Consider the following 27,684-nt stretch of genomic DNA (forward strand, 5'->3'; position numbering starts at 1 on the left):
GCAAAATCAATAGTTTGGATCATAATTAAGAAGAAAGAGAGCACTAGTGAGCTCAGTAATCTGAAAGGGCCTGGTAGGCCCAGGGAGATGTCTTCTGTTATTGATGAAATAATTCTCACCGTAATGGACAAAAATAAGAACCTCCAAACACCTGTCCAACAGATCAGAAACACTCTTCAGGAGGCAGGCGTGCATGTGGCAGTGACCACTGTCTGTAGAAAGACTGCATGAACAAAACTACAGAGTCTACACTGCAAGATATGGTGTCAGCTCTGCACATGCAGCTCAATCTGTCTCCTGCCTGATGCACAACATGCAGGCTCAGCACTGCTGCACTTTCAGACTATAACCCCCCATTGTTTAATCAACCAAAATAATAATGATGTTCATCTAATTGTTCAGTGTCTAGAGCACTTTCCTAATAAATGTGTACAAATTCCCGACTGTACTGTTCATGAAACACTAGATGCTAATGGGGAGGGGAGGGGGGGGGGGGCATGTTGGTTTGTAAACATGCATGAGTACTTGTTACACATAGTTTTAATTGGTGCTTCGTGGCTGTCACCCTGTATAATTAGCTCCCATGACCCCCTCTAAAGTAAGTTCAATAAAGGGGGTTTTTCCAGTCATAGACACAGATGCTTCCTGTGAGGACCGACTTCGATGAGGAACTCTGTTAAAACGAGCAGCCTCACAGATCCCTCTGAGAGAAAGTTGCAGGTCAGACGAGCAGGCAAGATGAGAGCTCGAGGAGCTAACGGAACGACCGAGCAAACGCAAAGTAAGTGTTACTAACAACACTTTAATTGGCTGGGTATTAGAATTGTTTATATTTCTAAATTTTAAACAAAAAAAACAACTGGGGGAAATATGTGGGCTATCATATCTGTTGAGGTTGTTATTGTTCTTCTTCTCCTTCTTCTTCTTCTTCTTCTTATTATTATTATTATTTAAATTATTATTTATTTTGGGGCAAGTTCCATGGTTGCAAAAGACCTGCATTGTTTTGCTAGGATTATTAGACTTCTTATTATTATTCTTCCGGTTCTTGCTACACTCTGCATTCTATTAGTCTTCCTTACATCCTTCCAGAATTTATACTATTATTTTTTAAATATTTTGTGTCATTTACAGAATTATTTTTAAAACTTGGTTAACTTTACTTTTCAGATGCCAATCAACAGCTGGACTACAACCAAAGCCACATCCAACAGTTCCTCATTGCTGGGGGAGAGCTGGGACTCAAACACTTCTACACAGAGCTCTCTGTTCTCCTCCTGGTGGTCTACCTTCTAGTGCTCATTGGTAACTTTATGGTTTTCTTTGCAGTGGTGCTGGAGACCAAACTGCACACACCCATGTACATTTTCCTCAGCAGTCTCTCTCTAACAGATATCATCATCACAACCAGCGTTCTCCCCAAGATGATATCGGTGTGCCTACTGAATGATATTGCCATTTCTTTCTCTGGCTGCTTCTTGCAGCAGATCACCTATTTGACATTTCAGGTTACTGAGAGCATTTTGCTTCTTTTAATGTGCTATGACCGCTATGTGGCAATTTGCAATCCTCTACGCTACAATGATATCATCAATCCCCGGATGTGTGTTCTACTCTCAGTCTTTGCTTGCATTGTTGGATTTTTAGTGATGCTTCCACTTACAACGTATGCATCAAGGTTAACTTATTGTGGGAACCACATCATGTTCTGGTTTTGTGATTTCCCTACAGTTATCGCACTGTCCTGTTTGGACACAACAATCATGCTGTTCACAGCTCTATCGATTGCTTTACTACTAACTGTGAGTATTGCAATTGTCATTACTTGGACATACAGTAAAATAATTTTCGCAGTTTTAAAAATTACTTCTGTAGATGGGCGTAAAAAGGCCTTCTCCACCTGCTCCTCACATCTCAGTATTGTAGTCCTGTTCTACTTCGCACATATTTGTGTCTATATAAGTTCCACGGTAAAAAATGTTCATCCGAATGTTGTCATCTTGACCTCCATCATGAACTGTTTACTGACTCCATTTGCAAACCCCATCATTTACAGCTTGAGAAATAAAGAGTTAAAGACCGCTATTCTAAAACACTTCCACATCAATGAGGTTTTCATAAGTTTCTCTCGTTTACGTCCCCAGTAAATGTTTTTGTCAGTCTTATCTAGCTCAAGTTATGCTGTGACACATACAATATGGGCCCTTTGTGTTGAGTATCTGACTCTTTTTTTTGTGAATATCCAACATTTTTGCTCTTTGGTGACCTTAATAATATAAATCTTTACACAATCATTGCAAATGCCATGTTAATTTTTATCACCATTTAGCAGTGTTCTCAGCTACACACATAGCATTATTATTATTATTATTATTATTATCATCATTATTAGTTGTTATTGTTGTTGTTGTTGTTGTTGTTTTTGCTCCTGCTGTTGTTCCTGCAGGTATAGTGAAAAACACAAAAATTGAGAGCTCACCAATGTTAGATAACCAACTTTGATCCTGACCCTTATACACAATGTAAGTCGTGCTCACAGGGAGCTTTGTACCTAATACTGAAATGCTGTTAATGGTGATGCATCAGTGACATGATGAAAGAACACACCAAGCCAAGCCAAAACTAAAAGTCATGCCTGGGACTAAATTTTATTTCTTGAGGCAGCGATTGGGATGGTGGTGTTTACGTATTTATTCATTTATTTTTATTGCATTGAAGGAAAACGTCTGTTTTTTCAGTCCGATATTTGGGTGGGTACTGCATTTTTTGCAATTAAAGTTTGATTTCCCATAAGCCATACACAGTATGCAATTCTCTGTCACACTGCATCTCCCATTACTGGTACCACATCACTTGTTCTCTGGCTTAACGCTGGATTTTGGTTATTCAAAGTACTGAAACTGATGGGTAGAAATGTGACATTCAAAAATGTTAAAGAAAAAGGTTTGAATAAGGGTAAATGTACCAGAAAAAAGGAGTTAAACCCCAAATATGCTTTATTGTAGACGCTTTACTTGATTATGTTTGGATGTGCCAGAGAAGGGGTTTGCTCTCTACCAAACCTTAATGTCTGCCATTAAAATCACTTTCAAATGGTAACTTTTCTTTCTATATTTTTCAAACCTTCAAAATATGTGTAATTTCAATAATAAAAATGCATAAAAACAATGTGCCCTCCATAATGTTTGGGACAAAGACATATTTTCTTGATTTGGCTCTCTACTCAACATTTTTACATCTGTAATAAAACAATTAAAATGCAGGTTCTCATCCTTTTCCAAAAGAGTGTTTATATACATTTTGGTTTCACCATGTAGAAATTACAGCACTACCATTACAATTTCAGTGCACCATAATATCTGAGACAAATAGGTTCACGGGTGTTCCTAATTAGCTAGGTGTGTTTAATTGCTTCCTTTGTGTAGGTTTAACTGACCTTTCAGTATCTAGTCTTGACACTAGGTTCTTGACTCCCTTTGGAGTCTGTTATTGGCATTTGTCAGCATGTGGACCAGAGTTGTGCCGAAGAAAGAGCAGTCAGTAAAAAAATATTCAGACACATTGACCAAACCTTAGGCTTGCCAAAATCAATAGTTTGGATCATAATTAAGAAGAGAGCACTAGTGAGCTCAGTAATCTGAAAGGACGTGGTAGGCCCAGGGAGATGTCTTCTGTTATTGATTAAATAATTCTCACCATAATGGAAAAAATAAAAAACCTCCAAACACCTGTCCAACAGATCAGAAACACTCTTCAGGAGGCAGGCGTGGATGTGGCAGTGACCACTGTTTGTAGAAAGACTACATGAACAAAACTACAGAGTCTACACTGCAAGATATGGTGTCAGCTCTGCACATGCAGCTCGATCTGTCTCCTGCCTGATCCATACCATGCAGGCTCAGCGCTGCTGCACTTTCAGACTATAACCCCCCCTCCCCCCCCCCCATTGTTTAATCAACCAAAATAATAATGATGTTCATCTAATTGTTCAGTGTCTAGAGCAATTTCCTAATGGGGGGGGGGGGGGGGGGGGGGGCGCATGTTGGTTTGTTAACATGCATGAGTACTTGTTACACATAGATTTAATTGGTGCTTCATGGGTGTCACCCTGTATAATTAGCTCCCATGACCCCCTCTAAAGTAAGTTTAATAAAGGGGGCTTTTCCAGTCATAGACACAGATGCTTCCTGTGAGGACCGACTTCGATGAGGCACTCTGTTAAAACGAGCAGCCTCACAGAACCCTGGGAGAGAAAGTTGCAGGTCAGACGAGCAGGCAAGATGAGAGCACAAGGAGCCAACGGAACGACCGAGCAAACGCAAAGTAAGTGTTACTAACAGCAGTTTAATTGGCTGGGTATTAGAATTGATTATGTTTCTTAATTTTAAACAAAAAAAACAACTGGGGGAGATATGTGGGCTATCATATCTGTTGATGTTGTTATTGTTCTTCTTCTCCTTCTTCTTCTTCTTATTCTTATTATTATTATTATTAGTATTATTTAAATTGTTATTATTTTGGGGCAAGCTCCATGGTTGCAAAAGACCTGCATTGTTTTGCTAGGATTATTAGACTTCTTATTATAATTCTTCAGGCTCTTGCTACACTCTGCATTCTATTAGTCTTCCTTACATCCTTCCAGAATTTATACTATTATTTTTTAAATATTTTGTGTCATTTACAGCATTCTTTTTAAAACTTGGTTAACTTTACTTTTCAGATGCCAATCAACAGCTGGACTACAACCAAAGCCATATCCAACAGTTCCTCATTGCAGGGGGAGAGCTGGGGCTCAAACACTTCTACACAGAGCTCTCTGTTCTCCTCCTGGTGGTCTACCTTCTAGTGCTCATTAGTAACTTTATGGTTTTCTTTGCGGTGGTGCTGGAGACCAAACTGCACACACCCATGTACATTTTCCTCAGCAGTCTCTCTCTAACAGATATCATCATCACAACCATCGTTCTCCCCAAGATGATATCGGTGTGCCTACTGAATGATATTGCCATTTCTTTCTCCGGCTGCTTCTTGCAGCAGATCACCTATTTGACATTTCAGGTTACTGAGGGCATTTTGCTTCTTTTAATGCGCTATGACCGCTATGTGGCAATTTGCAATCCTCTACGCTACAATGATATCATCAGTCCCCGGATGTGTGTTCTACTCTCAGTCTTTGCTTGCATTGCCGGATTTTTAACGATGATTCCACATACAATATACGCATCAAGGTTACCTTATTGTGGGACCCGCCTCATGTTCTGGTTTTGTGATTTCCCTCCAGTAATCGCACTGTCCTGTTTGGACACAACAATCCTGCTGTTCACAGCTCTAGGGATTGCTTTACTAGTAATTGTGGTTACAGGATCTGTCATTATTTGGACATACAGTAAAATAATTTTTGCAGTTTTAAAAATGTCTTCTGTAGACGGCCGTAAAAAGGCCTTCTCCACCTGCTCCTCACATCTCAGTATTGTAGTCCTGTTCTACTTCGCACATCTTTGTGTCTATATAAGTTCCACGGTAAAAAATGTTCATCCGAATGTTCTCATCTTGATCTCCATCATGAACTGTTTACTGACTCCATTTGCGAACCCCATCATTTACAGCTTGAGAAATAAAGAGTTAAAGACCGCTATTCTAAAACATTTCCACATCAATGAGGTTTTCATAAGTTTCTCTCGTTTACGTCCCCAGTAAATGTTTTTGGCAGTTTTATGTATCTCAGTTTATGCTGTGACACATATAGACCCTTTGTTTTCAGCATCTCACTCATTTTTTTGTGAATAATCTAGGGACTTGGCAAAGAAATATATTTTCTGGCACATCCAACATTGGTGACCTTAATAATATAAAGCTTTACACAATCATTGCAAAAGCCATCTTAATTTTTATCACCATTCAGCAGTGTTTTCAGCTACACATGTAGCATTGTTATTATCCATCCATCTATCTATCCATCCATCCATTATCTATACTCGCTTATCCTGGTCAGGGTCGCAGGGGGTGCTGGAGTCTATCCCAGCGTACATTAGGTGAGAGGCAGGAATACACCCTGGACAGGCCGCCAAACTATCGCAGGGCACACACACCATTCACTCACCATTCACTCACACTGTCATACCTATGGGCAATTTAGAGTCTCCAATTAGCCTAACCTGCATGTCTTTGGACTGTGGGAGGAAACCGGAGTACCCGGAGGAAACCCACGCGGACGCGGGGAGATAATGCAAACTCCACACAGAAAGGCCCCAAGCCGAGATTCAAACCCACAACCTTCTTGCTGTGAGGCGACAGTGCTACCCACTGCACCCCCATGCCACCCATTGTTATTACTATTATTATTATTATTATTATTATTATTAGTTGTTGTTGTTGTTGTTTTTGCTGCTGCTGTTGTTCCTACAGGTATAGTGAAAAACACAAAAATGGATAGCTCACCAATGTTAGATAACTAACTTTGAACCTGACAGTTATACACTACATACAGTAAGTACTGCTCACGGGGAGCTTGTAGCTAAAACTGCAATGCTGTTAATGGTGATTCATCAGTGAAATAATGAAAAAAACATACCAAGCCAAGCCAAAACTTACAGTCATGTCTGGGACTAAATTTTATTTCTTGAGGGAGCGATTGGGGGAGTGATGATTATTTATTTATTTATTGTATTGAAAGAAAGAATCTATGGTTTTTTGGTCAGAAATTGGAGATGGTACTGCATTTTTGCTATTAAAGTTTGATTTCCCATAAGCCATATATCGTATGCAATTCTCTGTCACACTGCATCTCCCATTACTGGTACCATATCACTTGTTCTCTGGCTTAACGCTGGATTTTGGTTATTCAAAGTACTGAAACTGATGGGTAGAAATGTGACATTCAAAAATGTTGAAGAAAAAGGTTTGAATAAGGGTAAATGTATCAGAAAAAAGGAGTTAAGTCCCAAATATGCTTCTTTGTACATGCTTTACATAATTATGTTTGGATGTGCCAGGGAAGGGACTTTGCTTTCTCCCAAACTTTAAAGTCATCCATGAAAATCACTTTCAAATGGTAACTGTACGCTCTTATTCAATATATTTCCTTTGTGACCTGTTTTAACCTGAAGTGTTTTTGTCCATAGATTATAAAGCGTTTCAATATTTTTTTAGCCTTCATAATATATATTATTTTAATAATAATAATACATAAAAATACATTGCCCTCCATTATGTTTGGGACAAAGACATATTTTCTTGATTTGGCTCTGTACTCCACAATTTTACATTCATGATAAAACAATTCACACGTGGTTAAAGTGCAGGTTCTTAGCTTTCCTTATAGGGTATTTATATACATTTTGGATTCACTGTGTAGAAATTACAGCACTACCACTAACATTTCAGGGCACAATAAAGTCTGAGACAAATAGCTTCACAGGTGTTCCTAATCAGTTAGGTGCGTTCAGCTGCTTCCTGAGTGTATGTATAAATGACCTTTCAGTATCTAGTCTTAACATTAGGTTCTTGACTGCCTTTGGAGTCTGTTATTGGCATTTATCAGCATGTGGACCAGAGTTGTGCCAGAGAAAGAGCAGTCAGTAAAAAAATAGTCAGACACATTAACCAAACCTTAGGCTTGCCGAAATCAATAGTTTTGATCGTAATTAAGAAGAAAGAGAGCACTAGTGAGCTCAGTAATCTGAAAGGGCCTGGTAGGCCCAGGGAGATGTCTTCTGTTATTGATGAAATAATTCTCACCGTAATGGACAAAAATAAAAACCTCCAAACACCTGTCCAACAGATCAGAAACACTCTTCTGGAGGCAGGCGTGGATGTGGCAGTGACTACTGTCTGTAGAAAGACTACATGAACAAAACTACAGAGTCTACACTGCAAGATATGGTGTCAGCTCTGCACATGCAGCTCGATCTGTCTCCTGCCTGATCCACAACATGCAGGTTCAGCACTGCTGCACTTTCAGGCTATAACCCCCCCCCCCCCCCCCCCCCATTGTTTAATCAACCAAAATAATAATGATGATCATCTAATTGTTCCGTGTCTAGAACACTTTCCTAATACATGTGTACAAATACTGTACTGTTCATGAAACACTGGATGCTAATGGGGGCGGGGGGGGGGGGGGGGGGGGGGGGGGGGGGGGGGGGGGGGGGGGGCGGGGCACTTCATTTGGTGCTTTAATTGGTGCTTCATGGGTGTCACCCTGTATAATTAGCTCCCATGACCCCCTCTAAAGTAAGTTCAATAAAGGGGGCTTTTCCAGTCATAGACACAGATGCTTCCTGTGAGGACCGACTTCGATGAGGAACTCTGTTAAAACGAGCAGCCTCACAGATCCCTCTGAGAGAAAGTTGCAGGTCAGACGAGCAGGCAAGATGAGAGCACGTGGAGCTAACGGAACGACCGAGCAAACGCAAAGTAAGTGATACTAACAACACTTTAATTGGCTGGGTATTACAATCGTTTATATTTCTAAATTTTAAACAAAAAAAACAACTGGGGGAAATATGTGGGCTATCATATCTGTTGAGGTTGTTATTGTTCTTCTTCTCCTTCTTCTTCTTCTTCTTCTTATTATTATTATTATTTAAATTATTATTTATTTTGGGGCAAGTTCCATGGTTGCAAAAGACCTGCATTGTTTTGCTAGGATTATTAGACTTCTTATTATTATTCTTCCGGTTCTTGCTACACTCTGCATTCTATTAGTCTTCCTTACATCCTTCCAGAATTTATACTATTATTTTTTAAATATTTTGTGTCATTTACAGAATTATTTTTAAAACTTGGTTAACTTTATTTTTCAGATGCCAATCAACAGCTGGACTACAACCAAAGCCACATCCAACAGTTCCTCATTGCTGGGGGAGAGATGGGACTCAAACACTTCTACACAGAGCTCTCTGTTCTCCTCCTGGTGGTCTACCTTCTAGTGCTCATTGGTAACTTTATGGTTTTCTTTGCAGTGGTGCTGGAGACCAAACTGCACACACCCATGTACATTTTCCTCAGCAGTCTCTCTCTAACAGATATCATCATCACAACCAGCGTTCTCCCCAAGATGATATCGGTGTGCCTACTGAATGATATTGCCATTTCTTTCTCCGGCTGCTTCTTGCAGCAGATCACCTATTTGACATTTCAGGTTACTGAGAGCATTTTGCTTCTTTTAATGTGCTATGACCGCTATGTGGCAATTTGCAATCCTCTACGCTACAATGATATCATCAATCCCCGGATGTGTGTTCTACTCTCAGTCTTTGCTTGCATTGTTGGATTTTTAGTGATGCTTCCACTTACAACGTATGCATCAAGGTTACCTTATTGTGGGAACCACCTCATGTTCTGGTTTTGTGATTTCCCTACAGTTATCGCACTGTCCTGTTTGGACACAACAATCCTGCTGTTCACAGCTCTATCGATTGCTTTACTACTAACTGTGAGTATTGCAATTGTCATTACTTGGACATACAGTAAAATAATTTTCGCAGTTTTAAAAATTACTTCTGTAGATGGGCGTAAAAAGGCCTTCTCCACCTGCTCCTCACATCTCAGTATTGTAGTCCTGTTCTACTTCGCACATATTTGTGTCTATATAAGTTCCATGGCAAAAAATGTTCATCCAAATGTTGTCATCTTGACCTCCATCATGAACTGTTTACTGACTCCATTTGCGAATCCCATCATTTACAGCTTGAGAAATAAAGAGTTAAAGACCGCTATTCTAAAACACTTCCACATCAATGAGGTTTTCATAAGTTTCTCTCGTTTACGTCCCCAGTAAATGTTTTTGTCAGTCTTATCTAGCTCAAGTTATGCTGTGACACATACAATATGGGCCCTTTGTGTTGAGTATCTGACTCTTTTTTTTTGTGAATATCCAACATTTTTGCTCTTTGGTGACCTTAATAATATAAATCTTTACACACTCATTGCAAATGCCATGTTAATTTTTATCACCATTTAGCAGTGTTATCAGCTACACACATATCATTATTATTATTATTATTATTATTATTATCATCATTATTAGTTGTTATTGTTGTTGTTGTTGTTGTTGTTTTTGCTCCTGCTGTTGTTCCTGCAGGTATAGTGAAAAACACAAAAATTGAGAGCTCACCAATGTTAGATAACCAACTTTGATCCTGACCCTTATACACTATGTAAGTCGTGCTCACAGGGAGCTTTGTACCTAATACTGAAATGCTGTTAATGGTGATGCATCAGTGACATGATGAAAGAACACACCAAGCCAAGCCAAAACTAAAAGTCATGCCTGGGACTAAATTTTATTTCTTGAGGCAGCGATTGGGATGGTGGTGTTTACGTATTTATTCATTTATTTTTATTGCATTGAAGGAAAACGTCTGTTTTTTCAGTCAGATATTTGGGTGGGTACTGAATTTTTTGCAATTAAAGTTTGATTTCCCATAAACCATACATAGCATGCAATTCTTTGGCACGCTGCATCTCCCACTACTGGTACCACATCACTTGTTCTCTGTCTTAACACTGGATTTGGTTATTCAAAGTACTGAAACTGATGGGTAGAAATGGGACATTCAAAAATGTTGAAGAAAAAAGTTTGAATAAGGGTATATGTATCAGAACAAAAGGAGTTCAGCTCCAAATATGCTTCTTTCTACATGCTTTATATGATTATGTTTGGATGTGCCAGGGAAGGGACTTTGCTTACTCCCAAACTTTAAAGTCTTCAATTAAAATTACTTTCAAATGGTAACTTTATGCTCTTATTCAATATATTTCCTTTGTGACCTGTTTTAAGTTAAAGTGTTTTTGTCCATAGATTATAAAGAGTTTCAATGTTTTTTATTTTTTTAATATATTTATAATATATATTATTTTAATAATAATGATACATAAAAATACAGTGCCCTCCATTATGTTTGGGACAAAGACATATTTTCTTGATTTGGCTCTGTACTCCACAATTTTACATTTATGATAAAACAATTCACATGTGGTTTAAGTGCAGGTTCTTAGTGTTTCTTATAGGGTATTTATATACATTTTGGTTTCACTGTGTAGAAATTACAGCACTACCACTAACATTTCAGGGCACGATAAAGTCTGAGACAAATAGCTTCACAGCAAGCGGCCAAAACCAGACTTCGTTTTTGAAGCTCATTTCCTGGTGTTGTAGTTCCTGGTTGCTCACTAGCGCCACTGGCTCCAGTATAGGTGTTTTCATATCCGGTTTCCATGTAAGTCTACGGTACAAATGCGATCAAAATACAAAGTCAATAATTTTTTCTCACAAGAACAAATAGTCATAATAGGTGTATTTTATTCGTCTTATGACTGTCCATGGGTCGATTTCATGATTTATTGCGTCATTTGGGCACAGTGCCAATATTTGTTCTGGACCAATGAGGTACAGCTTGCGTCACTTCCGGATTACTGCCGTGGATTGAGCTACAGTAGGGGCTACAATCTGTGGTCACTGGGGTGGGAGGTGGCGTCTCTTGGCCTTGACATTGCGGCTCCGACCACGGTCTACCTGTGCGAAGGCAGAGAATGCAGGCATCCCATTTTGTAGTGGTTTCATTATAGCGTGTGCTATTTACAGCTGCACTAGACGACCATAAAATAATCCTCCTCTGAAGTTTTGCGGTAGCCGAGTCATTTTTACTATTTCCTTTAGCCCACTTAACCAAATTAGTTGGCAGAAAGCGTAATCAGCTAACGCTTATTTGCTATATGTGGTAGTCCAGTAGCCTATGCTAAAACAGTTCGCAACTTCGGCTACCAAGCCATTTGACTAGCTAGCTAACCCTAACCGGCAAATATTTCATCTGTCAAACGTGTTTGACGGCTTGTCAGTCGTGTACATTCCGTAAATGTCTACCTGGGCTAGGCTGCACGAATGTGACAAAGCTAGAAGCTAGCAAGAAAATAATAATAATTAGAAATTCAATGTACATTATTTTTGTCTTTATGCAACAGGTGGAAAACTTGCTCTTCAAAGTGCGTTGTCATATTTACGCCTGTAGATCAGTTATTAAAATACTTGGTAGATTTGTTAATCACCGCTGACAGTGTTAATTTTTATTCGGTAAAAAGTGACTTGCAAACGATCGGTCAGCTAGCGTCACCCAGCAAGTAAACACCACAAACGGCGATGGAGTAGTACCAGTTAATGGCTCATTAACGGACTGGCGAAAACCTACGACGATAACTTGCTTGGTTAACAGCGGGTCGACCAGACAGTTGTATGAAAATTAGCCTAGTCAAATCACTAGTAGTCTACACATCTCTGATTGATTGACCATCAGTGCAGTCGATGTTCTTCCCCTGAAGTTCATATTGCTAATGCGTGAGCTAACCACGGATAGCTTACCTAGCTCACTGGCAAGCTGATATGCTAGCTAAGCATATTCGTTTTGCTGAGAAACATAAATTGAAGATAACTGAACATAATTGTATTATTAATGTCATACATATAACGTGATTACATGACACAGTACAGTCACGGATGGAAATTAAACTCCGTAAACATTTGATCATATATTTTAAAACATAACGGCAGACAGTCAGCTAGCCTCAAGTTCGTTCTGCAATCGTTCGTTCAGGTTGATGGGCTTTTCCGCACCGGACTGTCAATCACATTTTAAAAATCACAAGACCGCTTAACTCTATGGTTTTGGCTCCAAATCGAGAACATGGCCGCGCCCGCCATTGAGCTTCAAAACGTGTTTTACAGACCCACGGAGAGGCAATGGGTGACGTCACAGTAGCTTTGTCCATATTTTTTACAGTCTCTGCTTCACAGGTGTTCCTAATCAGTTAGGTGCGTTCATCTGCTTCCTGAGTGTATGTATAAATGACCTTTCAATATCTTGTCTCAACTTCAGGCTGTTGACTCCCTTTGGAGTCTGTTATTGGCATTTGTCAGCATGTGGACCAGAGTTGTGCCAAAGAAAGAGCAGTCAGTAAAAATATAGTCAGTCATTGACCAAACCTTAGGCTTGCCAAAATCAATAGTTTGGATTATAATTAAGAAGAGAGCACTAGTGAGCTCAGTAATCTGAAAGGGCCTGGTAGGCCCAGGGAGATGTCTTCTGTTATTGATGAAATAATTCTCACCATAATGGAAAAAATAAAGACCTCCAAACACCTGTCCAACAGATCAGAAACACTCTTCAGGAGGCAAGCGTGGATGTGGCAGTGACCACTGTCTGTAGAAAGACTACATGAACAAAACTACAGTCTACACTGCAAGATATGGTGTCAGCTCTGCACATGCAGCTCGAATTGTCTCCTGCCTGATCCACACCATGCAGGCCCAGCACTGCTGCACTTTCAGACTATAACCACCAGAGGTGGGTAGTAACGCGTTGTATTTACTCCGTTACATTTACTTAAGTAACTTTTTGAATAAATTGTACTTGTAAGAGTAGTTTTAATGCAACATACTTTTCACTTTTACTTGAGTATATTTGCGAAGAAAAAATGTTACTTTTACTCCGTTATATTCGGCTACATTCCGCTCGTTACTTCTATTTTTTACCCATTTTTTAATCAATGCACGTTCTGTTTGTTTCATTCTCTCAGAGAGACTTCAGCCAAAGAGTCTGACTGGTCTTTGCTTTGGCTCTGTCACAGCCCCAAATGACTCCGTTTCACCAATCAAACGTAGCCAGTCACAGCACACAGAAGGATGAGTGGGCGACAACAATGGCTGAAACAACGGCGGGTGATTCGTAGGAGGCAGAACACCCCTGGCCTCACGTTCAAACTATGTTTTACTTACAGACTACCAAAAACAGTAGTTACATTATGCGCTGCCTTCTTTGTCTGCCTAGAAATGTGGACATTTCAGCCTACAAGAACTCAACTTCGAACTTGAGAAAATATGTGGCGGTAAGTTGTAGGTTAGTTTTGGCTGTGGATAGCTAACTATTTGACTGAGTGGTCATTTATTGTCTTGTACAATCCGTTTGTGAAATATACGCGCATCGGTACCTTCCAAAATAGCTGTGCCTAATACCACACGCCTTGTTTACGGCGTTGTCGCCCTTTTTAGTACAGTCTGGCTTGATTGACAATTCATTTATTCAGTAGGTGAGAGTATAAGCTTTCTAACGATGTATAACACGTCTAATTTTGCTTTTGGAATAGCGTTTTTTAGGTCAGTGTAACCGAAATTTTTCTTATCATCGCATTCACTTATGCATTCACTCACGAAACGAGGTCAACTATTATTCGTAATTTCTTGGGAAATACTATTATTATTGAGGACTTCTGGGCATAGCTAAGCCGCATGTTTGCTGATAGACCTAGCTGACATTGTTTTCTGGAGCAAAACAGAAGCGGATTGAACTGTATTGTTGATTTACTGTCTCTGTCTCCATCTACTGAACACAGATAAGATTTCATCATTGCTATGTAAGTAGGCTATTATTGTTCAAAATACTTCGGTTATATACGTTATTTTTGAAATTGAGTGTGTTTAAATAGGTTACTGGTATTAATGTGGATATTTCACACTGTAATGTAAGCGTTAGTTAGTAGTGTAATAGTTTTTGTGAAGCATGCAACAGTCATGACGTGAGCGCTGGAACATTGCATAGCATTGCATAGCATACATAAAGTTTGTTTACGCTAAACCGGAAGTTCTGCACATATTCCGAACAAGGCATCATGGGACTTTGGAATATTGTGGATAAGTGCATCATAAGGTACAATAATGGTGCGACAAAGCATTATGTTTTCCACATATAAAGTTTCTGTTTGAATTTGAGCAGGTTCCTCTTTGTTGTGATGATGAGTCTATTTTGATGGATAAATCCCCTGTAGCCTCATTGATATTTTTTCTGTCAACGGAGGGTTCACCCCAACAAACTGATGAGGTATACAGACTTAATAGAGTACAACAGAAAGCGAAAATCCTCCTCTTCTGACGAACCTCCTGTGTATTGTTTCATTTAAAGGGATATGATTTAGGCCATATTTGAATTTGCGCATGGCTATTTTATATTTTGTTTATTTCTATTGGACAGGCATTTACAATTTTATATTTTGGACATTTGGATTTTTACGTTCATCTTGCTCTGCTTATTTCAACATTAAATCAGATTATATGAAGTAACTCAGTACTTGAGTAGTCTTTTCACAAGATACTTTCTTACTCTTACTCAAGTAATTATTTGGATGACTACTTTTACTTCTACTTGAGTCATTATTATTTTAAAGTAACAATACTTTTACTTGAGTACAGTTTTTGGCTACTCTACCCACCTCTGATAACCACCCCCCGCCCCCCCCCAATTGTTTAATTAACCAAAATAATAATGATGATCAACGAATTGTTCAGTGTCTAGAACACTTTCCTAATAAATGTGTACAAATCGCCGACTGTACTGTTCATGAAACACTGGATGCTAATGGGGGCGCATGTTGGTTTGTAAACATGCATGAGTACTTGTTACACATAGTTTTAATTGGTGCTTCATGGGTGTCACCCTGTATAATTAGCTCCCATGACCCCCTCTAAAGTAAGTTTAATAAAGGGGGCTTTTCCAGTCATAGACACAGATGCTTCCTGTGAGGACCGACTTCGATGAGGAACTCTGTTAAAACGAGCAGCCTCACAGAACCCTCTGAGAGAAAGTTCCAGGTCAGACGAGCAGGCAAGATGAGAGCTCGAGGAGCTAACGGAACGACCGAGCAAACGCAAAGTAAGTGTTACTAACAACACTTTAATTGGCTGGGTATTAGAATTGATTATGTTTCTAAATTTTAAACAAAAAAAACAACTGGGGGAGATATGTGGGCTATCATATCTGTTGAGGTTGTTATTGTTCTTCTTCTCCTTCTTCTTCTTCTTCTTCTTATTATTATTATTATTATTAGTATTATTTAAATTGTTATTATTTTGGGGCAAGCTCCATGGTTGCAAAAGACCTGCATTGTTTTGCTAGGATTATTAGACTTCTTATTATTATTCTTCCGGCTCTTGCTACATTCTGCATTCTATTAGTCTTCCTTACATCCTTCCAGAATTTATACTATTATTTTTTAAATATTTTGTGTCATTTACAGCATTCTTTTTAAAACTTGGTTAACTTTACTTTTCAGATGCCAATCAACAGCTGGACTACAACCAAAGCCACATCCAACAGTTCCTCATTGCTGGGGGAGAGCTGGGGCTCAAACACTTCTACACAGAGCTCTCTGTTCTCCTCCTGGTGGTCTACCTTCTAGTGCTCATTAGTAACTTTATGGTTTTCTTTGCGGTGGTGCTGGAGACCAAACTGCACACACCCATGTACATTTTCCTCAGCAGTCTCTCTCTAACAGATATCATCATCACAACCATCGTTCTCCCCAAGATGATATCGGTGTGCCTACTGAATGATATTGCCATTTCTTTCTCCGGCTGCTTCTTGCAGCAGATCACCTATTTGACATTTCAGGTTACTGAGGGCATTTTGCTTCTTTTAATGTGCTATGACCGCTATGTGGCAATTTGCAATCCTCTACGCTACAATGATATCATCAGTCCCCGGATGTGTGTTCTACTCTCAGTCTTTGCTTGCATTGCCGGATTTTTAACGATGATTCCACATACAATGTACGCATCAAGGTTACCTTATTGCGGGACCCGCCTCATGTTCTGGTTTTGTGATTTCCCTCCAGTAATCGCACTGTCCTGTTCGGACACAACAATCCTGCTGTTCACAGCTCTAGGGATTGCTTTACTAGTAATTGTGGTTACAGGATCTGTCATTATTTGGACATACAGTAAAATAATTTTTGCTGTTTTAAAAATGTCTTCTGTAGACGGCCGTAAAAAGGCCTTCTCCACCTGCTCCTCACATCTCAGTATTGTAGTCCTGTTCTACTTCGCACATCTTTGTGTCTATATAAGTTCCACGGTAAAAAATGTTCATCCAAATGTTCTCATCTTGATCTCCATCATGAACTGTTTACTGACTCCATTTGCGAACCCCATCATTTACAGCTTGAGAAATAAAGAGTTAAAGACCGCTATTCTAAAACATTTCCACATCAATGAGGTTTTCATAAGTTTCTCTCGTTTACGTCCCCAGTAAATGTTTTTGGCAGTTTTATGTATCTCAGTTTATGCTGTGACACATATAGACCCTTTGTTTTCAGCATCTCACTCATTTTTTTGTGAATAATCTAGGGACTTGGCAAATAAATATATTTTCTGGCACATCCAACATTGGTGACCTTAATAATATAAAGCTTTACACAGTCATTGCAAAAGCCATCTTAATTTTTATCACCATTCAGCAGTGTTTTCAGCTACACATGTAGCATTGTTATTATCCATCCATCTATCTATCCATCCATCCATTATCTATACTCGCTTATCCTGGTCAGGGTCGCAGGGGGTGCTGGAGTCTATCCCAGCGTACATTAGGTGAGAGGCAGGAATGCACCCTGGACAGGCCTCCAAACTATCGCAGGGCACACACACCATTCACTCACCATTCACTCACACTGTCATACCTATGGGCAATTTAGAGTCTCCAATTAGCCTAACCTGCATGTCTTTGGACTGTGGGAGGAAACCGGAGTACCCGGAGGAAACCCACGCGGACGCGGGGAGAACATGCAAACTCCACACAGAAAGGCCCCAAGCCGAGATTCAAACCCACAACCTTCTTGCTGTGAGGCAACAGTGCTACCCACTGCACCCCCATGCCACCCATTGTTATTACTATTATTATTATTATTATTATTATTATTAGTTGTTGTTGTTGTTGTTTTTGCTGCTGCTGTTGTTCCTACAGGTATAGTGAAAAACACAAAAATGGATAGCTCACCAATGTTAGATAACTAACTTTGAACCTGACAGTTATACACTACATACAGTAAGTACTGCTCACGGGGAGCTTGTAGCTAAAACTGCAATGCTGTTAATGGTGATTCATCAGTGAAATAATGAAAAAAACATACCAAGCCAAGCCAAAACTTACAGTCATGTCTGGGACTAAATTTTATTTCTTGAGGGAGCGATTGGGGGAGTGATGATTATTTATTTATTAATTGTATTGAAAGAAAGAATCTATGGTTTTTTGGTCAGAAATTGGAGATGGTACTGCATTTTTGCTATTAAAGTTTGATTTCCCATAAGCCATATATCGTATGCAATTCTCTGTCACACTGCATCTCCCATTACTGGTACCATATCACTTGTTCTCTGGCTTAACGCTGGATTTTGGTTATTCAAAGTACTGAAACTGATGGGTAGAAATGTGACATTCAAAAATGTTGAAGAAAAAGGTTTGAATAAGGGTAAATGTATCAGAAAAAAGGAGTTAAGTCCCAAATATGCTTCTTTGTACATGCTTTACATAATTATGTTTGGATGTGCCAGGGAAGGGACTTTGCTTTCTCCCAAACTTTAAAGTCATCCATGAAAATCACTTTCAAATGGTAACTGTACGCTCTTATTCAATATATTTCCTTTGTGACCTGTTTTAACCTGAAGTGTTTTTGTCCATAGATTATAAAGCGTTTCAATATTTTTTTAGCCTTCATAATATATATTATTTTAATAATAATAATACATAAAAATACATTGCCCTCCATTATGTTTGGGACAAAGACATATTTTCTTGATTTGGCTCTGTACTCCACAATTTTACATTCATGATAAAACAATTCACATGTGGTTTAAGTGCAGGTTCTTAGTGTTTCTTATAGGGTATTTATATACATTTTGGATTCACTGTGTAGAAATTACAGCACTACCACTAACATTTCAGGCCACGATAAAGTCTGAGACAAATAGCTTCACAGGTGTTCCTAATCAGTTAGGTGCGTTCAGCTGCTTCCTGAGTGTATGTATAAATGACCTTTCAGTATCTTGTCTCAACTTCAGGCTGTTGACTCCCTTTGGAGTCTATTATTGGCATTTGTCAGCATGTGGACCAGAGTTGTGCCAAAGAAAGAGCAGTCAGTACAAAAAATATTCAGACAAATTGACCAAACCTTAGGCTTGCCAAAATTAATAGTTTGGATCATAATTAAGAAGAAAGAGAGTACTAGTGAGCTCAGTAATCTGAAAGGACGTGGTAGGCCCAGGGAGATGTCTTCTGTTATTGATTAAATAATTCTCACCATAATGGAAAAAATAAAAAACCTCCAAACACCTGTCCAACAGATCAGAAACACTCTTCAGGAGGCAGGCATGGATGTGGCAGTGACCACTGTCTATAAAAACACTACATGAACAAAACTACAGAGTCTACACTGCAAGATATGGTGTCAGCTCTGCACATGCAGCTCGATTTGTCTCCTGCCTGATCCACAACATGCAGGCTCAGCACTGCTGCACTTTCAGACTATAACCCCCCCCCCCCCCCCCATTGTTTAATCAACCAAAATAATAATGATGTTCATCTAATTGTTCTGTGTCTAGAGCACTTTCCTAATAAATGTGTACAAATTCCCGACTGTACTGTTCATGAAACACTGGATGCTAATGGGGGGGCATGTTGGTTTGTAAACATGCATGAGTACTTGTTACACATAGTTTTAATTGGTGCTTCGTGGGTGTCACCCTGTATAATTAGCTCCCATGACCCGCTCTAAAGTAAGTTCAATAAAGGGGGCTTTTCCAGTCATAGACAGAGATGCTTCCTGTGAGGACCGACTTCGATGAGGAACTCTGTTAAAACGAGCAGCCTCACAGATCCCTCTGAGAGAAAGTTCCAGGTCAGACGAGCAGGCAAGATGAGAGCTCGAGGAGCTAACGGAACGACTGGGCAAACACAAAGTAAGTGTTACTAACAACACTTTAATTGGCTGGGTATTAGAATTGTTTATATTCCTAAATTTTAAACAAAAAAAACAACTGGGGGAGATATGTGGGCTATCATATCTGTTGAGGTTGTTATTGTTCTTCTTCTCCTTCTTCTTCTTCTTCTTATTATTATTATTATTATTATTATTTAAATTATTATTTATTTTGGGGCAAGTTCCATGGTTGCAAAAGACCTGCATTGTTTTGCTAGGATTATTAGACTTCTTATTATTATTCTTCCGGTTCTTGCTACACTCTGCATTCTATTAGTCTTCCTTACATCCTTCCAGAATTTATACTATTATTTTTTAAATATTTTGTGTCATTTACAGAATTCTTTTTAAAACTTGGTTAACTTTACTTTTCAGATGCCAATCAACAGCTGGACTACAACCAAAGCCACATCCAACAGTTCCTCATTGCTGGGGGAGAGCTGGGGCTCAAACACTTCTACACAGAGCTCTCTGTTCTCCTCCTGGTGGTCTACCTTCTAGTGCTCATTAGTAACTTTATGGTTTTCTTTGCGGTGGTGCTGGAGACCAAACTGCACACACCCATGTACATTTTCCTCAGTAGTCTCTCGTTAACAGATATCATCATCACAACCAGCGTTCTCCCCAAGATGATATCGGTGTGCCTACTGAATGACATTGCCATTTCTTTCTCCGGCTGCTTCTTGCAGCAGATCACCTATTCAACATTTCAGGTTACTGAGGGCATTTTGCTTCTTTTAATGTGCTATGACCGCTATGTGGCAATTTGCAATCCTCTACGCTACAATGATATCATCAGTCCCCGGATGTGTGTTCTACTCTCAGTCATTGCTTGCATTGTTGGATTTTTAATGATGATTCCACTTACAATGTACACATCAAGGTTACCTTTTTGTGGGAACCACCTCATGTTCTGGTTTTGTGATTTCCCTCCAGTAATCGCACTGTCCTGTTCGGACACAACAATCCTGCTGTTCACAGCGCTAGGGGTTGCTTTACTAGTAATTGCGGTTCCAGGATCTGTCATTACTTATACATACAGTAAAATTATTTTCGCAGTTTTAAAAATGTCTTCTGTAGACGGCCGTAAAAAGGCCTTCTCCACCTGCTCCTCACATCTCAGTATTGTAATCCTGTTCTACTTCGCACATCTTTGTGTCTATATAAGTTCCTCGGTAAAAAATGTTCATCCAAATGTTCTCATCTTGATCTCAATCTTCAACTGTTTACTGATTCCATTTGCGAACCCCATCATTTACAGCTTGAGAAATAAAGAGTTAAAGACCGCTATTCTAAAACATTTCCACATCAATGAGGTTTTCATAAGTTTCTCTCGTTTACGTCCCCAGTAAATGTTTTTGTCAGTCTTATGTATCTCAGTTTATGCTGTGACACATATAGGCCCTTTGTTTTCAGCATCTCACTCATTTTTTGTGAATAATCTAAAGTCTTGGCAAAGAAATATATTTTCTGGCACATTATCCAACATTGGTGACCTTAATAATATAAAGCTTTACACAGTCATTGCAAAAGCCATGTTCATTTCTATCACCATTCAGCAGTGTTTTCAGCTACACATGTACCATTGTTATTATCCATCCATCCATCTATCCATCCATCCATTATCTATACCCGCTTATCCTGGGCAGGGTTGTGGTGGGTGCTGGAGCCTATCCCAGCGTACATTGGGGCGAGAGGCAGGAATACACCCTGGCCAGGCCTCCAATCTATCGAAGGGCACACACAACATTCACTCATCATTCACTCACACACTCATAACTATGGGCAATTTAGAGTCTCCAATTAGCCTAACCTGCATATCTTTGGACTGTGGGAGGAAACCGGAGTACCCGGAGGAAACCCAGGCGGACACGGGGAGAACATGCAAACTCCACACAGAAAGGCCCCAAGCCGAAATTCAAACCCACAACCTTCTTGCTGTGAGGCGACAGTGCTACCCACTGCACCCCCATGCCGCCCATTGTTATTATTATTATTATTATTATTATTATTATTATTATTATTATTATTATTATTATTATTAGTTGTTGTTGTTGTTGTTTTTGCTGCTGCGGTTGTTTTTACAGGATCAGTGAAAAACAAAAAAATGGATAGCTCACCAATGTTACATAACTAACTTTGATCCTGACAGTTATACACTACATACAGTAAGTACTGCTCATGGGGAGCTTGTAGCTAAAACTGCAATGCTGTAATGGTGATTCATCAGTGAAATAATGAAAAAACACACCAAGCCAAGCCAAAACTTATAGTCATGTCTGGGACTAAATTTTATTTCTTGAGGCAGCGATTGGGTGAGTGATGATTATTTATTTATGTATTGCATTGAAAGAAAGTATCTATGGTTTTTGGTCAGAAAATGGGGAGGGTACTGCATTTTTTGCAATTAAAGTTTGATTTCCCATAAGCCATACACAGTATGCAATTCTCTGTCACACTGCATCTCCCATTACTGGTACCACATCACTTGTTCTCTGGTTTAACGCTGGATTTTGGTTATTCAAAGTACTGAAACTGATGGGTAGAAATGTGACATTCAAAAATGTTGAAGAAAAAGGTTTGAATAAGGGTAAATGTACCAGAAAAACAGGAGTTAAACCCCAAATATGCTTTATTGTAGACGCTTTACTTGATTATGTTTGGATGTGCCAGAGAAGGGGTTTGCTCTCTACCAAACCTTAATTTCTTCCATTAAAATCATTATCAAATGGTAACTTTACGGTCTTATTTAATGTATTTTCTTTGTGACCTGTTTTCACTTAAAGTGTTTTGGTCCTTAAATTACAAAGCATTTCTATATTTTTCAAACCTTCAAAATATATGTAATTTCAATAATAAAAATGCATAAAAATACTGTGCCCTCCATAATGTTTGGGACAAAGACATATTTTCTTGATTTGGCTCTCTACTCAACATTTTTACATTTGTAATAAAACAATTAAAATGCAGGTTCTTATCTTTTTCCTAAAGGGTGTTTATATACATTTTGGTTTCACCATGTAGAAATGACAGCACTACCATTACAATTTCAGTGCACCATAATATCTGAGACAAATAGGTTCACGGGTGTTCCTAATTAGCTAGGTGTGTTTAATTGTTTCCTTTGTGTAGGTTTAACTGACCTTTCAGTATCTAGTCTTGACACTAGGTTCTTGACTCCTTTTGGAGTCTGTTATTGGCATTTGTCAGCATGTGGACCAGAGTTGTGCCAAAGAAAGAGCAGTCAGTAAAAAAATAGTCAGACACATTGACCAAACCTTAGGCTTGCCAAAATCAATAGTTTGGATTATAATTAAGAAGAGAGCACTAGTGAGCTCAGTAATCTGAAAGGGCGTGGTAGGCCCAGGGAGATGTCTTCTGTTATTGATTAAATAATTCTCACCATAATGGAAAAAATAAAAGACCTCCAAACACCCGTCCAACAGATCAGAAACACTCTTCAGGAGGCAGGCGTGGATGTGGCAGTGACCACTGTCTATAAAAACACTACATGAACAAAACTACAGAGTCTACACTGCAAGATATGGTGTCAGCTCTGCACATGCAGCTCGATTTGTCTCCTGCCTGATCCACACCACGCAGGCTCAGCACTGCTGCACTTTCAGACTATAACCACCAGAGGTGGGTAGTAACGCGTTATATTTACTCCGTTACATTTACTTAAGTAACTTTTTGAATAAATTGTACTTGTAAGAGTAGTTTTAATGCAACATACTTTTCACTTTTACTTGAGTATATTTGCGAAGAAAAAATGTTACTTTTACTCCGTTATATTCGGCTACATTCCGCTCGTTACTTTTATTTTTTACCCATTTTTTACTCAATGCACGTTCTGTTTGTTTCATTCTCTCAGAGAGACTTCAGCCAAAGAGACTGACTGGTCTTTGCTTTGGCTCTGTCACAGCCCCAAATGACTCCGTTTCACCAATCAAACGTAGCCAGTCACAGCACACAGAAGGATGAGTGGGCGACAACAATGGCTGAAACAACGGCAGGTGATTCGTAGGAGGCAGAACACCCCTGGCCTCACGTTCAAACTATGTTTTACTAACAGACTACCAAAAACAGTAGTTACATTATGCGCTGCCTTCTTTGTCTGCCTAGAAATGTGGACATTTCAGCCTACAAGAACTCAACTTCGAACTTGAGAAAATATGTGGCGGTAAGTTGTAGGTTAGTTTTGGCTGTGGATAGCTAACTATTTGACTGAGTGGTCATTTATTGTCTTGGACAATCCGTTTGTGAAATATACGCGCATCGGTACCTTCCAAAATAGCTGTGCCTAATACCACACGCCTTGTTTACGGCGTTGTCGCCCTTTTTAGTACAGTCTGGCTTGATTGACAATTCATTTATTCAGTAGGTGAGAGTATAAGCTTTCTAACGATGTATAACATGTCTAATTTTGCTTTTGGAATAGCGTTTTTTAGGTCAGTGTAACCGAAATTTTTCTTATCATCGCATTCACTTATGCATTCACTCACGAAACGAGGTCAACTATTATTCGTAATTTCTTGGGAAATACTATTATTATTGAGGACTTCTGGGCATAGCTAAGCCGCATGTTTGCTGATAGACCTAGCTGACATTGTTTTCTGGAGCAAAACAGAAGCGGATTGAACTGTATTGTTGATTTACTGTCTCTGTCTCCATCTACTGAACACAGATAAGATTTCATCATTGCTATGTAAGTAGGCTATTATTGTTCAAAATACTTCGGTTATATACGTTATTTTTGAAATTGAGTGTGTTTAAATAGGTTACTGGTATTAATGTGGATATTTCACACTGTAATGTAAGCGTTAGTTAGTAGTGTAATAGTTTTTGTGAAGCATGCAACAGTCATGACGTGAGCGCTGGAACATTGCATAGCATTGCATAGCATACATAAAGTTTGTTTACGCTAAACCGGAAGTTCTGCACATATTCCGAACAAGGCATCATGGGACTTTGGAATATTGTGGATAAGTGCATCATAAGGTACAATAATGGTGCGACAAAGCATTATGTTTTCCACATATAAAGTTTCTGTTTGAATTTGAGCAGGTTCCTCTTTGTTGTGATGATGAGTCTATTTTGATAGATAAATCCCCTGTAGCCTCATTGATATTTTTTCTGTCAACGGAGGGTTCACCCCAACAAACTGATGAGGTATACAGACTTAATAGAGTACAACAGAAAGCGAAAATCCTCCTCTTCTGACGAACCTCCTGTGTATTGTTTTATTTAAAGGGATATGATTTAGGCCATATTTGAATTTGCACATGGCTATTTTATATTTTGTTTATTTCTATTGGACAGGCATTTACAATTTTATATTTTGGACATTTGGATTTTTACGTTCATCTTGCTCTGCTTATTTCAACATTAAATCAGATTATATGAAGTAACTCAGTACTTGAGTAGTCTTTTCACAAGATACTTTCTTACTCTTACTCAAGTAATTATTTGGATGACTACTTTTACTTCTACTTGAGTCATTATTATTTTAAAGAAACAATACTTTTACTTGAGTACAGTTTTTGGCTACTCTACCCACCTCTGATAACCACCCCCCGCCCCCCCCCCCAATTGTTTAATTAACCAAAATAATAATGATGATCAACGAATTGTTCAGTGTCTAGAACACTTTCCTAATAAATGTGTACAAATCGCCGACTGTACTGTTCATGAAACACTGGATGATAATGGGGGGGGGGGGGGGGGGGCATGTTGGTTTGTAAACATGCATGAGTACTTGTTACACATAGTTTTAATTGGTGCTTCATGGGTGTCACCCTGTATAATTAGCTCCCATGACCCCCTCTAAAGTAAGTTTAATAAAGGGGGCTTTTCCAGTCATAGACACAGATGCTTCCTGTGAGGACCGACTTCGATGAGGAACTCTGTTAAAACGAGCAGCCTCACAGAACCCTGGGAGAGAAAGTTGCAGGTCAGACGAGCAGGCAAGATGAGAGCTCGAGGAGCTAACGGAACGACCGAGCAAACGCAAAGTAAGTGTTACTAACAGCACTTTAATTGGCTGGGTATTACAATCGTTTATATTGCTTTACATATATATATATTTTTTTTTTTATTTATTTATTTATTTTTTTTTTTTTTAATGGGAGCTTCATGTTTTTAATATATGTACCTACATTTTTTATGTATTTATTACATATATTTGTACATTGTGTATATATATGTAATTATATTTAAATATTCAAAATTGGCCATTTTTGTATATTTATGACATTTTATAGATAAATGTGCTTACATTCAATACATACAGTATATTTAATATATAATGCATGTTATTCATTTATGTATTTCACACCACTTTTATGTATATATTTCTTTTTCATATGGGGCATTAAAGAAAGGCTCAAATGACAAACCTGAAATTTTATTTCAAATTTGCACAAAAAAGGTTATTTTCTGTTTATGCACCCTGAATGTTCATTTACTGACTGAGGAAAGGTGATAGAATGTCTGAACCTGGAAGAGCTGTCATATCTGGGTTATCAAATCTGTTGTAGTTGTTGTTATTGTTTTTCTTCTTCTTGTTCTTTTTCTTCTTTGTCTTTTTTCTTCTTCTTCTTCTCCTACTTCTTTTTTGTCTTCTGCTTCTTCTTCTTATTATTATTATTATTATTATTATTGTTGTTGTTGTTGTTGTTGTTGTTGTTGTTGTTACTCCATTTGTCTACTTTACAGAATTTATACTAATATGCTATCCCATTTACAGCATCCTTTTTAAACCGTGGATAACTTTACTTTTCAGATGCCAATCAACGGCTGGACTACAACCAAAGCCACATCCAACAGTTCCTCATTGCTGGCGGAGAGCTGGGGCTCAAACACTTCTACACAGAGCTCTCTGTTCTCCTCCTGGTGGTCTACCTTCTAGTGCTCATTGTTAACTTAATGGTTTTCTTTGCGGTGGTGCTGGAGACCAAACTGCACACACCCATGTACATTTTTCTTAGCAGTCTCTCTCTAACAGATATCATCATCACAACCAGCGTTCTCCCCAAGATGATATCGGTGTGCCTACTGAATGATATTGCCATTTCTTTCTCCGGCTGCTTCTTGCAGCAGGTCACCTATTTGGCATTTCAGGTTACTGAGGGTGTTTTGCTTGCTATTATGGGCTATGACCGCTATGTGGCAATTTGCAATCCTCTACGCTACAACGATATCATCACTCCCAGGATATGTGTTATACTCTCACTCTTTGCTTGGATTGTTGGAATTTTGATGCCCCTTCCTGTTACAATATATGCATCAAGGTTAACTTACTGTGGGGACCACGTCATGTTCTGGTTTTGTGATTTCCCTCCTGTTGTCGCACTGTCCTGTATGGACACAACATACCTACTGTTCGCAGCTCTAGGGGTTGCTTTACTAGTAATTATGATCCCTGCGTTTGTCATTATTTGGACATACGGTAGAATAATTTTCGCAATATTAAAAATTACATCTGTAGACGGCCGTAAAAAGGCCTTCTCCACCTGCTCCTCACATCTCAGTATTGTAATCCTGTTCTACTTCGCACATCTTTGTGTCTATATAAGTTCCACAGTAAAAAATATTCATCCGAATGTTCTCATCTTGATCTCCATCATGAACTGTTTCCTGACTCCTGTTGCGAACCCCATCATTTACAGCTTGAGAAATAAAGAGTTAAAGACCGCTATTCGAAAACGCTTCTACATCAGTCAGGTTTTCACATGTTTCTCTCACTCACACCCCTTGTAAATTCTCCCCTAAATGTCTTCAATCTAATTTATATTCATGTACTGTATACTGTGAAACAAATAGCCCATGTTTTTTTTTTTTTTTGGTTTATTATTATTATTATTATTATTATTATTATTATTATTATTA

The 27,684-nt window shown here is 38.8% G+C and overlaps 5 protein-coding genes across 6 annotated transcripts; all 5 read left to right on the plus strand.

Annotated features, from left to right (window-relative positions):
- The first annotated feature begins 639 nt into the window (after window positions 1–639).
- On the plus strand, window positions 640–3,164 carry LOC118209870 (olfactory receptor 1M1-like). Its single transcript, XM_035385583.1, has 2 exons — window positions 640–781; window positions 1,171–3,164. The coding sequence occupies exons 1-2, from the start codon at window positions 664–666 to the stop codon at window positions 2,145–2,147; spliced, it is 1,095 nt and encodes a 364-aa protein (XP_035241474.1). The 5' UTR covers window positions 640–663; the 3' UTR covers window positions 2,148–3,164.
- A 980-nt stretch (window positions 3,165–4,144) lies between these two features.
- On the plus strand, window positions 4,145–5,995 carry LOC118209876 (olfactory receptor 10J1-like). The gene is made up of 2 exons (XM_035385592.1): window positions 4,145–4,323; window positions 4,721–5,995. The coding sequence occupies exons 1-2, from the start codon at window positions 4,206–4,208 to the stop codon at window positions 5,695–5,697; spliced, it is 1,095 nt and encodes a 364-aa protein (XP_035241483.1). The 5' UTR covers window positions 4,145–4,205; the 3' UTR covers window positions 5,698–5,995.
- A 2,236-nt stretch (window positions 5,996–8,231) lies between these two features.
- On the plus strand, window positions 8,232–27,616 carry LOC118209874 (olfactory receptor 2D2-like). 2 transcript variants are annotated; one of them, XM_035385589.1, is made up of 2 exons: window positions 8,232–8,415; window positions 26,579–27,616. In XM_035385589.1, the coding sequence occupies exons 1-2, from the start codon at window positions 8,298–8,300 to the stop codon at window positions 27,553–27,555; spliced, it is 1,095 nt and encodes a 364-aa protein (XP_035241480.1). In that variant the 5' UTR covers window positions 8,232–8,297; the 3' UTR covers window positions 27,556–27,616. The 2 variants fall into 2 exon arrangements, with proteins under 2 accessions (XP_035241480.1, XP_035241479.1); XM_035385588.1 differs by lacking the exon at window positions 8,232–8,415 and adding an exon at window positions 25,610–25,808.
- LOC118209879 (olfactory receptor 6K3-like) lies at window positions 8,902–10,039 on the plus strand. Its single transcript, XM_035385595.1, has one exon. The coding sequence runs from the start codon at window positions 8,948–8,950 to the stop codon at window positions 9,779–9,781; it is 834 nt and encodes a 277-aa protein (XP_035241486.1). The 5' UTR covers window positions 8,902–8,947; the 3' UTR covers window positions 9,782–10,039.
- On the plus strand, window positions 19,633–21,595 carry LOC118209867 (olfactory receptor 6K3-like). Its single transcript, XM_035385578.1, has 2 exons — window positions 19,633–19,774; window positions 20,170–21,595. The coding sequence occupies exons 1-2, from the start codon at window positions 19,657–19,659 to the stop codon at window positions 21,144–21,146; spliced, it is 1,095 nt and encodes a 364-aa protein (XP_035241469.1). The 5' UTR covers window positions 19,633–19,656; the 3' UTR covers window positions 21,147–21,595.
- Window positions 27,617–27,684: the final 68 nt, after the last annotated feature.

Source organism: Anguilla anguilla, chromosome 12, assembly GCF_013347855.1.
Source record: "Anguilla anguilla isolate fAngAng1 chromosome 12, fAngAng1.pri, whole genome shotgun sequence".
Lineage (NCBI taxonomy): Eukaryota > Metazoa > Chordata > Actinopteri > Anguilliformes > Anguillidae > Anguilla > Anguilla anguilla.

Excerpts from the sequence above, each read along its gene's own strand:
- LOC118209870 (XM_035385583.1), top strand. The coding sequence starts at position 664 with ATGAGGAACTCTGTTAAAACGAGCAGCCTCACAGATCCCTCTGAGAGA. Across the intron at positions 782-1,170 it reads AACGACCGAGCAAACGCAAA|ATGCCAATCAACAGCTGGAC; the intron begins GTAAGTGTTACT and ends TTTACTTTTCAG.
- LOC118209876 (XM_035385592.1), top strand. The coding sequence starts at position 4,206 with ATGAGGCACTCTGTTAAAACGAGCAGCCTCACAGAACCCTGGGAGAGA. Across the intron at positions 4,324-4,720 it reads AACGACCGAGCAAACGCAAA|ATGCCAATCAACAGCTGGAC; the intron begins GTAAGTGTTACT and ends TTTACTTTTCAG.
- LOC118209874 (XM_035385589.1), top strand. The coding sequence starts at position 8,298 with ATGAGGAACTCTGTTAAAACGAGCAGCCTCACAGATCCCTCTGAGAGA. Across the intron at positions 8,416-26,578 it reads AACGACCGAGCAAACGCAAA|ATGCCAATCAACGGCTGGAC; the intron begins GTAAGTGATACT and ends TTTACTTTTCAG.
- LOC118209879 (XM_035385595.1), top strand. The coding sequence starts at position 8,948 with ATGGTTTTCTTTGCAGTGGTGCTGGAGACCAAACTGCACACACCCATG.
- LOC118209867 (XM_035385578.1), top strand. The coding sequence starts at position 19,657 with ATGAGGAACTCTGTTAAAACGAGCAGCCTCACAGATCCCTCTGAGAGA. Across the intron at positions 19,775-20,169 it reads AACGACTGGGCAAACACAAA|ATGCCAATCAACAGCTGGAC; the intron begins GTAAGTGTTACT and ends TTTACTTTTCAG.